Below are 8,912 nucleotides of genomic sequence, written 5' to 3' on the forward strand. Positions count from 1 at the left end.
TTATCGTTTTTATGTACACAGCAACACTCGACATGAGCAAAGAAGACCGTATGAAGATGACAAAATCCTCGTCTCTGCTGCGAGAGGGTGCTGTGTGGGTGTCGGGCTTCAACGGGAAGTTGATGCGGATCTCCGAAAAAAGAGCTGATATCGAGAAGAGCTCCTTCACAATACAATCTTGCATTCCTATGATGGGTGAGTAGAGGGAAGTAAAAAGTCGGAAACATTTAAATTACCTTGAACAGATGAAACTTTTTACCACTGAAATACTACCGTAATGTTCTAGCAAGGAAAAATAAAAAAAATCAACAGGAAATGGCTCAAAACTGGTCAGATAAAACAAAAAAGCATTTATAATTGTACGGTGATTATGCGGCCAAGTATTATACAAATTTTCAAAATACGCTTTTTTTCAGGTCGTCACTTTTTTTACAAAATGTCACCTAGAACGAGGTGCACGGCCGACCAGCTGTTGCCTTGGTTCCCGATCGCCGACTCCGGACGTACGATCGCTGTTGGTCTCATAATTCAAGGCCAATTGGCGTTTAATAAGAGGACTAAAAAAAATTGGTTCGAAAAGCCGTATCGTGCTGATGTTAAGGTTAATCTTATTAATGTTACTTAATATTATTAATGCGAAAGTTTAGATGGATGAACGAATGGATATTTGTTAGAGTTTGAAGCCTAAACTGCTGAACGGATCTCGATGAAATTTGACATAGATGTAGAGGATAGACTGAAAGAACACATTTTTGTGTTTTTGTTTTTTTCAATTATGTATAATATAAGTGATGATAATACAGAAGAAAAGTTTTAAAATTAAATGCCTCTTTGTAAAAAAACCTTTCGAAATCAAAAAAATTCTTGTTCTAGGTCGTTATCACCAGTGGTCCCCAGTGCTATTACGATGCAGCCGACAGCCCCGGAGTAGTGGCTCTTCACATCTACTAGGTGGATAAACCCTGGACCATCGGGTGCGATGGAAATTAAATCATCCCCAAACCCTATGGATTATCAAATTTTGTAATAAAATCAATTAATACCTTGCAATTATGGCTTCCGCAAATCCACGAGTGGCGCGTATTTATGTTACTCTAGTACTCAAGTTTTTAGACAAATAAAATAACGAATATATTCTAAGAGGCATATTCATTGACATTAAAACATTTTTGCTGTATGACAAGGTGGCAAACAAGCGAGCGGCCACCTGAATTGGCCGAAAAGGTGAAGCGCCCGCTGCTCCTCAGCAAATGCAGATGAGATACCTGCCTTTAATCGGCAACAACGTACATAGAGGATATTTCCCATTGTTATGAGTCTCCTTTACCGTCAAATCCACTTTCTTTTCCCATTCAAAGTACTAAAATAAGGCCTCCGGCACGCACACTTATCGACGAAATGCGGAATTTACGCGTTTTGTGTGTGGTCATAGTATTGCTGGGGCCTATTCGTGCGAAGTTAAAGCAGGATCAAAACTGTTACGTTGTTTACTTTGCTTCTTCGTTGTAAAAAAGATCAATTAAAAAGTCATAGGTTTGTAATTAAGTTTTATTTAATATCTAACTATCTCCTACAGGTGCATTATTTGAACGCTTCTTAATCTTTTGCTGTCTACGTTTGAGATGCCGTTGAATGCGACCGGCGCCCTCTTTCTTCAGTTCTTCATATTGATTCACTAATGTTTCAACTCGAAGTTCAGCTGAAAACAGTATTAACATAAATACACTTATCAGAAGTTACTGTAACCATGTAGAACATGCTATCTCTATTTACTTATAAAAAATGAAAGGGATGGGTGGAGATTTAGCTAAACATTGTGCCTATAAGGCTCTAAGGCTATGTTCCTACTAGAATTTATACTAATATTATAAAGAGGAAAGATTTGTATTTTTTTATGTATTGAAATAACTCAAAAACTACTGGGCCGATTTTATATCATATACAAAAATAGAGTTTGCAAACTGCTGAACGGATCTAGATTAAATTTGGCAGAGATGAAGAGGATAGTCTGTAAGATATAGTCTTGATTTTCCTTTTTTTACTTTTGTTACATTACTTATGTTTACGCTTAGAGTCGCGGGCAATAGCTGGTTTTGTTATAAATGCTAGTCTAATAAGATAGATGAATTTTTGTTAATAAGTATTTCTAAAACAACTCAACAGATCTCAAAATTTGGGACAGATATATAACATAGCCTGGAAAAACACATAGACTTCTTTTTTTTAACTATCACAAAGTCACTGGCAATATTTGATTTTGGTTATGCAGGTAATGGTGACACACTTACATTTATTTTTAAAGTAAGGCTGTTTGCCTTCTCTGAAGACTTTTTCAACATCCTTCTTTTGTTTTTCTTTTTCTTGTTGTACTTTAGCCTTCCTGCCAGCCCTGTGCTGTTCATTCAAACTCTGCAGCAAACGCTTCAGCTTAAGAATTTTGTCGGGATCTGTTGTCTGTTTCAACTCTGCCCTAATAGCCTTTATGTCTTCATAACGCATATCTGAGAGAAAATTGTAGTTTTCTGCAAATTCTTTTTTGTCAAACTCGCCACACAAGGGGTCAAATCTGAAAGCAATCATACATTTGTTATAATATTATACATGTGAAGGTGTAGATGGATGGATGTTAAAGGTATCTCATAAACGGGACTTTGGATCTTGGTGAAATTTGACATAGATGTAAGACAGTCTTAAAAAACACATAGGGTTTTGATTACAGTTTTTATTAAATTTTGTGCAGATGTAGGTGCGGGTAAAACCTAATAGAAAATAATTTAAGATTTTGTCTTTAATTTTTTTAAGAATACAACTATACCTTGGATCTCGAACCTCTGTTTTCTTCACCTTTCCCGTGTCCCTTAGCATTCTTACAGGCCTTTTTGAACTCATTTCTCTTGGCCTATTCTTGTTTTCCCTTTTAAATATTTTAACTTTAGGACCTGTATCTGGGTTGTTCTTTTTCCCAAAAACTACTTCTTTATACAGTTTCGAACCAACTCTTTCTTTCAATTTTTGAAGATCTTCAAACGATAAAGACGATAGTTCATTTCTGATGGCCAACTGAAAATTTGAGACATTGAAAATAAAAAACATAATATAAGGAGAAAGACCGTTTTTAATATAATGTTGTGATGTTTCCGAACATACCCTTTCCGAATCATTTTCTTGCAAAGTGTTTTCTTCTGTGTCAGACATTTTCTTTTATACGGTACTAAAATACATTTAATATTTAACTATTAAAATTGTACGCTATAATTAATTAGTGTATATTACGATATAATGAAATATTTCAATTCAATTCCCAGCACATTCACATGAAAATGACAGCATTGACATTATGACAAGTGACAGCTAACAACTAAATGACAAAAAAAATGTCAAAGAAGATACAAAAAGCACTGACCTTTAAATACAGACAGACAGTGCATACTGCATATGCACAAAAACTACGGTTTCTAAAAACTGGTTTCAAATATTTGATATTCACCATTTTGGCGCTAACAGTTGCGGTTGGTAGCGGCGGTGAAAATTCAAACTTCCATTTTCCTCAGGACAACCGACAAACAATGACCTATCCATTTAAATAACAAATGGAAAGTAAATTCAGGCTATGTAATTTTGGATTTGGATAAAAATCCTTGTATTTTGCTTAAATAGGGATTACATTAAAAAAACATCTCGTGTCATTTTTGACTTTTTGCCAAAATTTAACAAAATGGATTATATTTTTGTAATAACCTAAAAAAAACTGAAATAATTACAATAAATGGATTGCGATGAAAATATTACAGTGTCTAAAATATTAACACAAAATGGAGTTTGTTACCTCCTTATTTATTGGTCAGTAAATTCCTTTGATGTATATTTGAACAACAAGGGAAATTTTTGGACAGGGAAATTTTGTGCGGATCGATTAAAAAGCTTTAGCAAAAACTTACAATTGAAAGAGGACGTTTATTATGCAAGAATAAAGCATTGTTTAACCGAACAACGAGAAGACTACAGGTATGAATTTAAAAATGGATTTTTCTACTGGAAAAAGAAACTCGATCTTTCAATAATTATAGAAGGATTTTTACCGTTAGATCTGGAAGAGAAAGCAACTAGTTCTGCGACTAATTTAATTGAAGTTTTATTGAAAATAAACAGGAATCTTAATTATAGAGTTACAACACTCAATTCAAAATTAAGACTTATAAAGCTTGATTATGTAGAACATTTAGGAGATACGGAACAATTTATAAATTTGAAAGAAAAAATGGAAAACTATGTGTGTCAAAAATTCTTAAATTTAATCTACTTAAAAAAATCAAAAATAAATATGATTGAACCAGATACAGTTATAGACAGTACAGCAGAGATTGTAGTCAACAATGAAGAAAATTTGCCCGCAGTAAACTAAGTATAGAAACAGTGAAATATATTCTTCCACATTGAAAGTAAAGAGAATCTTACTATCTTCTACTTACTTCAATAGGTATTTTGAAAAACAACAATTTTTCAATCTTACAGCATCGAAATCTTTAAAAAGAAAGTAAACATTCGTAAAAATATCTAATAACGTAGTATGTTACTTGTTGCTTATTGTAATTTTAAAATACATATTTCAAGAGCATAACAAATAATATTTGTCTTAAAATTATTGTTTAATACAAATTGTGCGACCTTAGTAATACATTTGTTGAAACCTACCATTGTTTCATTTTTAAATATATTTGCTTAGCTGGACAGCAGACCTGGAATACTGGAATACTAGAAATAAAAACAATATTATGAACTTATTTTCTTTAAAAACAGATTTTTATGAGCATTTAGCTTTTATCAATATTAAGGCCCTAAATAATAATACAAATGAGTTCTATGAAAGTATTGAAAGTAACTAATTTTTTAATGTAGACAATACATATCTCTTTATGGCTCTACACATTTAAATTGATTTATTCTTTGGTTATTTTTCTTTGCCTTTCTTTGACATTGACATTTTCTTGATAACTTGGCATTTTTTTATTGTAAATATAAATAATGATTAATCGTGAAACTATAACTATATTTTTGTTTTATAAATTTTATTGTGTTATTACTTATTATATTTATTAAGGTCCAATTTAGGTCAAGAGTTAATGTACAATTTCCGAATACCATTTTGTAATCTTACCTAGTTTTATGTTAAGATAGATACGTTGCCAAAGTTTTTCTTCCTTATTTTTGCAACAATTGAAGATATAGTAGAAATATTATAACTGTTTACATTTTAATGGTATTATGGAGAAAGATGATACAACTGTGACAAAATTCGCTTTAGATGAAATATCCATTTATGCGAAAATTAATTGGTTAAATACTGACACCAGTGTGTTCCATATTAAAATATACGATGACACTAACACTTGGTCCGGTTCTTTTTCTAAGGAATTGGCCGAAGAATGCAGAAGAGATGTTTTAGAAAACGAAGATGTTTATTTAACAAATGTTAAACTATGCTTATCTTGTCCCAATGATGAGTATGTTTACGATTTTAAGACATTTGAAAACACTGCTACATTTAAATGGATAAAACAAGCGAAATTAGTTCATGGATATGTAAATTTAGATAAGGATGTTTCTGCAAGTAAAAATGCATTGATTGACTATCTTATAGACAAAACTACACTACAAAAGAAAGAAATAACAACATTTGACCAAAGAATTAAAGAAATGAGACTGGAAATTGATGGATTGAAAGAAGAGCTATCTAAGTTTGCAGAAACCAAAATAACTATGGAAGAATGCTTGTATGGAAAATTTGTGTCAATTTTAAACACAAAAAAATCAAGAATACAGTTTTTAGAAGATCAATTGAAGAATTATGAAAAAATATAATACATTGTTATGTTCAATACTAAAATTAGAAGAGCAAAAAAGTTTGTCTAAGACAGTCAAGTTTGTTATACAAACAAAGGTGATTCTTGGACTCTAGTTTTAATGTGCCAAACCCGAAATTATGGAGTCCACGCCTCCAACAATTATTAGTTCTTCCCAATAATGGCAAAAATATAAAGATTATAAAATAATCAATTAATAATTTATTAAAAATGTTTTTTTACAAAAGCGTATCAAATTATTTTGTTTAATAGCTCCGTCCAAATAGTGTTATGAACTTGGGCTTGTTATTACACTCAGGATGGATGCAACGGTCATCTTTTGTGAGTTCCCTTGGTTGCTTGAATGGTATACAGAGAGACTTGGCTCCCATAGCTGGTCCCTTCACCTCCGCTGTTGTGTCATCATCCGTCTTGGCACTGTCCCCCTTGATCCGATCCTCACATGGTATATCACCGCAGAATGGTGCCAACAATATGTGCTTCTGTTCCAAAGCTGCCACAAAATTTTCCCATTTATTCACAAGAGACAATCTTGAATCCCTTTCTTTTGTAGCCCTGAGAAATAATCCATTTTTAAATCAATTTTATGGTTGGATAACATGCAAGTATGGATAGACAATGCTCAAAATCAGCAGTGGAATACACCATTAATGTCACCTGACCAAAACTATTGATGCCAGTGCAAGTCCTACTGTACTGGCATAATGTACCAAGCATTAGTCTTAATAAAAGTATCTCTCTCAATATATAAGGTTAGAAAAATTAAATAAAAACTACTAGCTTTTGCAGATATATGGTTATAACACATGGCAATAAATTTAATCAGAATATTATTAAGAGGAAATTGCTTGGATGCACTCCAGTGGATTAAACTGTGATGCAACCTAAACATATCTGCTAAGAAATTTAAAGATATATGTATAGTTAACAAGCAGTGGGCTAGCATGCTTGACTATCAGTCAGCACTAAGGTTAGGCTCCGAGTCACTTAGTTGGGATGTATACTGAGCTGATATAAATTCCACTTACTTTTCAAACATTTCAGCATGTGTTTGTTCCAATAGTGCTGCCAGTTCAGTGGCAACTGCTTCACGTTTGATAGTACGCTTGGCACCGTCAACTCTCCTCACCGCTACCACCTCACCACGAGACATGTCTTTAGGACCCAACTCCACACGGATAGGTACACCCTAGTAATGGTTTAAATCATTTAATATCAAATCAATATGTACATGAACAAAATATTCAATATAATTTAAATTTAAGAGAATTTGTAAATGCGTTGTACTTGGTATGCACTAATAGAAGATGTTCCCCAACCTATATGTCCCATCCCCCATTTTTTTTTTTTATAATAAAAGTGTGCAAACGAGCGGCATGAACACCAAGGTGGTCATCGACGCCCATGGACATCCGCAACACCAGAGGAAATACAGATGCGTTGCCGGCCTTTGAGGAAATGATAAGCTCGAATAAATAAAATACACTTCCCCTTCCCATTCTTTCCTTGTACTTGGCTGGAATGAACTTAAATGGGGCCTTATTATATCTTAAATGTGTCAAGTTCAATTTCATAGTTTAATCATTAAAAAATACATCTATACTAATATTATAGATAAAAGGTTTGTATTATTGTATATATTGGAGTAACTCAAAAACTACTGAGCCTATTTCAAAAATTCTTTCACTATAGAAAATACGTTATCAGTGAGTAACATCGATATTTTTTTGTTGTTTTTAAATTTCACTCGGACAAAGTTGACAGGATTAAAATTTTCTTACCTTCAATTCCCAATGGTTAAACTTCCAACCCGGTGAATAATTGTCTCTATAATCTCCTTCAGCTCTGACCCCGCCTTTGATAAGTTCATCAACCAGTTCCTTACAGGAGTCTATCAATGTTTTCCGTTCTTCAGGAGAGCTGGATGCTGTGATGCCGCAAGGGACCACCACAGCCTGGACCTCAGCGACACGGGGAGGCAGGACTAGACCTCGGTCGTCTCCGTGTACTAATATCATCACACCTGATGGAAGAAAACCCATCTAAATTTATAGCACGCCTGTAACTTAAAGGGTTAGCAGAAACCATTCAGATATGTAATCGTTAAATCTTACTATTTTAAAGCGACAGTGTGTATGGATGGATGTTTGTAGCCTAAACTGCTGAATGGATCTAGATGAAATTTGGCATAGATGTAAGGGATAGTCTGAAATATCACATAAGCTACCTACTTTTTTACGGAGTCGGGGGCGAAAGTTATTTATGAAATAAATTTATATTGATATTTCATCAATGTAAAACAATTAAATAAAATAAAACTTAGAAACCACATAAACATAAAACTTAGAAAACATATTTTAATAATAATTAGGATTTTTTCCTTTTTTTTAAATCCAAAGCTTGTAGTATTTGATAATATTACCAATAGTTCTGGTGGTGATGCCCCACGAGTTTTGGTACACGTACTTCTTCTCCTGCGTGTCGGGGTCGTCGTACACGATCTCGAACATCTTGGAGAAGTTCTGTCCGAGGTGGTGGCTGGTCGCACCCTAAGGGAAAAACCTTTATTAGTAACTTCTAGATGTGTGTAGGACAGTACTGAAGAACTCAATAACAATAAAGTTTATTTTATACATCACTAGTAGTTGCACGCGACTTCGTCCGCGTAAATTCCAAAATTAATAATAATCACATCCTATGCTATATTCATTGATAACGTAGTTTTTAATAGTGAATTTTTGAAATCGGTCAAGAAGTTTTTGAGTTATTTCAATATATACAAAAATACAAATCTTTCCTCTTTAGAATAATAGTATAAATAAAATAGCGAGCGGCCAAAATAGCGAAGCAGAGAAAACATACGTATGTATTTTTTTAGTATAAAATGCCAAACGAATAAACGGCCATCTAAGTAATTTGTCTAAAATAGGGAAACGAGCGCCATAGAAAAAAGTTGTCGACGCGTGGCCTTCAATGGAGGCCCACAGAGAATATTTCCCCTTCCAATCTATACCTCTGCCGAGCCCATTACCTGTATACCACGTCCGCTGG

General features: G+C 33.5%; 4 protein-coding genes across 4 annotated transcripts in view; 2 read left to right on the forward strand and 2 right to left on the reverse strand.

The window, feature by feature from the left end:
* Positions 1 to 21: 21 nt before the first annotated feature.
* LOC106110455 lies at positions 22 to 1,407 on the forward strand. Its single transcript, XM_013292282.1, has 3 exons — positions 22 to 195; positions 417 to 601; positions 874 to 1,407. Exons 1-3 carry the CDS (start codon positions 33 to 35, stop codon positions 949 to 951), a joined length of 426 nt encoding a protein of 141 aa, XP_013147736.1. The 5' UTR covers positions 22 to 32; the 3' UTR covers positions 952 to 1,407.
* Positions 1,408 to 1,534: 127 nt separating this feature from the next.
* LOC106110441 (ribosomal RNA processing protein 36 homolog) lies at positions 1,535 to 3,340 on the reverse strand. The gene is made up of 4 exons (XM_013292271.1): positions 3,148 to 3,340; positions 2,816 to 3,060; positions 2,289 to 2,566; positions 1,535 to 1,699 (listed from the first exon to the last, which is right to left on the reverse strand). Exons 1-4 carry the CDS (start codon positions 3,193 to 3,195, stop codon positions 1,560 to 1,562), a joined length of 711 nt encoding a protein of 236 aa, XP_013147725.1. The 5' UTR covers positions 3,196 to 3,340; the 3' UTR covers positions 1,535 to 1,559.
* A 1,686-nt stretch (positions 3,341 to 5,026) lies between these two features.
* LOC106110474 (DNA repair protein XRCC4-like) lies at positions 5,027 to 6,080 on the forward strand. The gene has a single exon (XM_013292317.1). It carries the CDS (start codon positions 5,263 to 5,265, stop codon positions 5,857 to 5,859), a length of 597 nt encoding a protein of 198 aa, XP_013147771.1. The 5' UTR covers positions 5,027 to 5,262; the 3' UTR covers positions 5,860 to 6,080.
* Positions 6,045 to 8,912, reverse strand: part of LOC106110422 (bifunctional glutamate/proline--tRNA ligase) — a 26,666-nt gene continuing 23,798 nt past the window's right edge. The window contains exons 23-27 of the mRNA XM_013292247.1: positions 8,893 to 8,908; positions 8,284 to 8,410; positions 7,643 to 7,884; positions 6,890 to 7,050; positions 6,045 to 6,416 (exon numbers count right to left, since the gene is read on the reverse strand). Of these exons, the coding sequence (XP_013147701.1) occupies positions 6,107 to 6,416; positions 6,890 to 7,050; positions 7,643 to 7,884; positions 8,284 to 8,410; positions 8,893 to 8,908 (856 nt within the window). The 3' untranslated portion in view covers positions 6,045 to 6,106. The remainder of the gene's footprint in view (positions 6,417 to 6,889; positions 7,051 to 7,642; positions 7,885 to 8,283; positions 8,411 to 8,892; positions 8,909 to 8,912) is intronic.

The sequence above is a fragment of the Papilio polytes genome, unplaced genomic scaffold (assembly GCF_000836215.1).
Source record: "Papilio polytes unplaced genomic scaffold, Ppol_1.0 DF820622.1, whole genome shotgun sequence".
Lineage (NCBI taxonomy): Eukaryota > Metazoa > Arthropoda > Insecta > Lepidoptera > Papilionidae > Papilio > Papilio polytes.

Excerpts from the sequence above, each read along its gene's own strand:
- LOC106110455 (XM_013292282.1), top strand. The coding sequence starts at position 33 with ATGAGCAAAGAAGACCGTATGAAGATGACAAAATCCTCGTCTCTGCTG. Across the intron at positions 196-416 it reads ATCTTGCATTCCTATGATGG|GTCGTCACTTTTTTTACAAA; the intron begins GTGAGTAGAGGG and ends GCTTTTTTTCAG. Across the intron at positions 602-873 it reads CGTATCGTGCTGATGTTAAG|GTCGTTATCACCAGTGGTCC; the intron begins GTTAATCTTATT and ends TTCTTGTTCTAG.
- LOC106110441 (XM_013292271.1), bottom strand. The coding sequence starts at position 3,195 with ATGTCTGACACAGAAGAAAACACTTTGCAAGAAAATGATTCGGAAAGG. Across the intron at positions 2,567-2,815 it reads ACAGAGGTTCGAGATCCAAG|ATTTGACCCCTTGTGTGGCG; the intron begins GTATAGTTGTAT and ends GATTGCTTTCAG. Across the intron at positions 1,700-2,288 it reads GCCTTACTTTAAAAATAAAT|CTGAACTTCGAGTTGAAACA; the intron begins GTAAGTGTGTCA and ends TACTGTTTTCAG.
- LOC106110474 (XM_013292317.1), top strand. The coding sequence starts at position 5,263 with ATGGAGAAAGATGATACAACTGTGACAAAATTCGCTTTAGATGAAATA.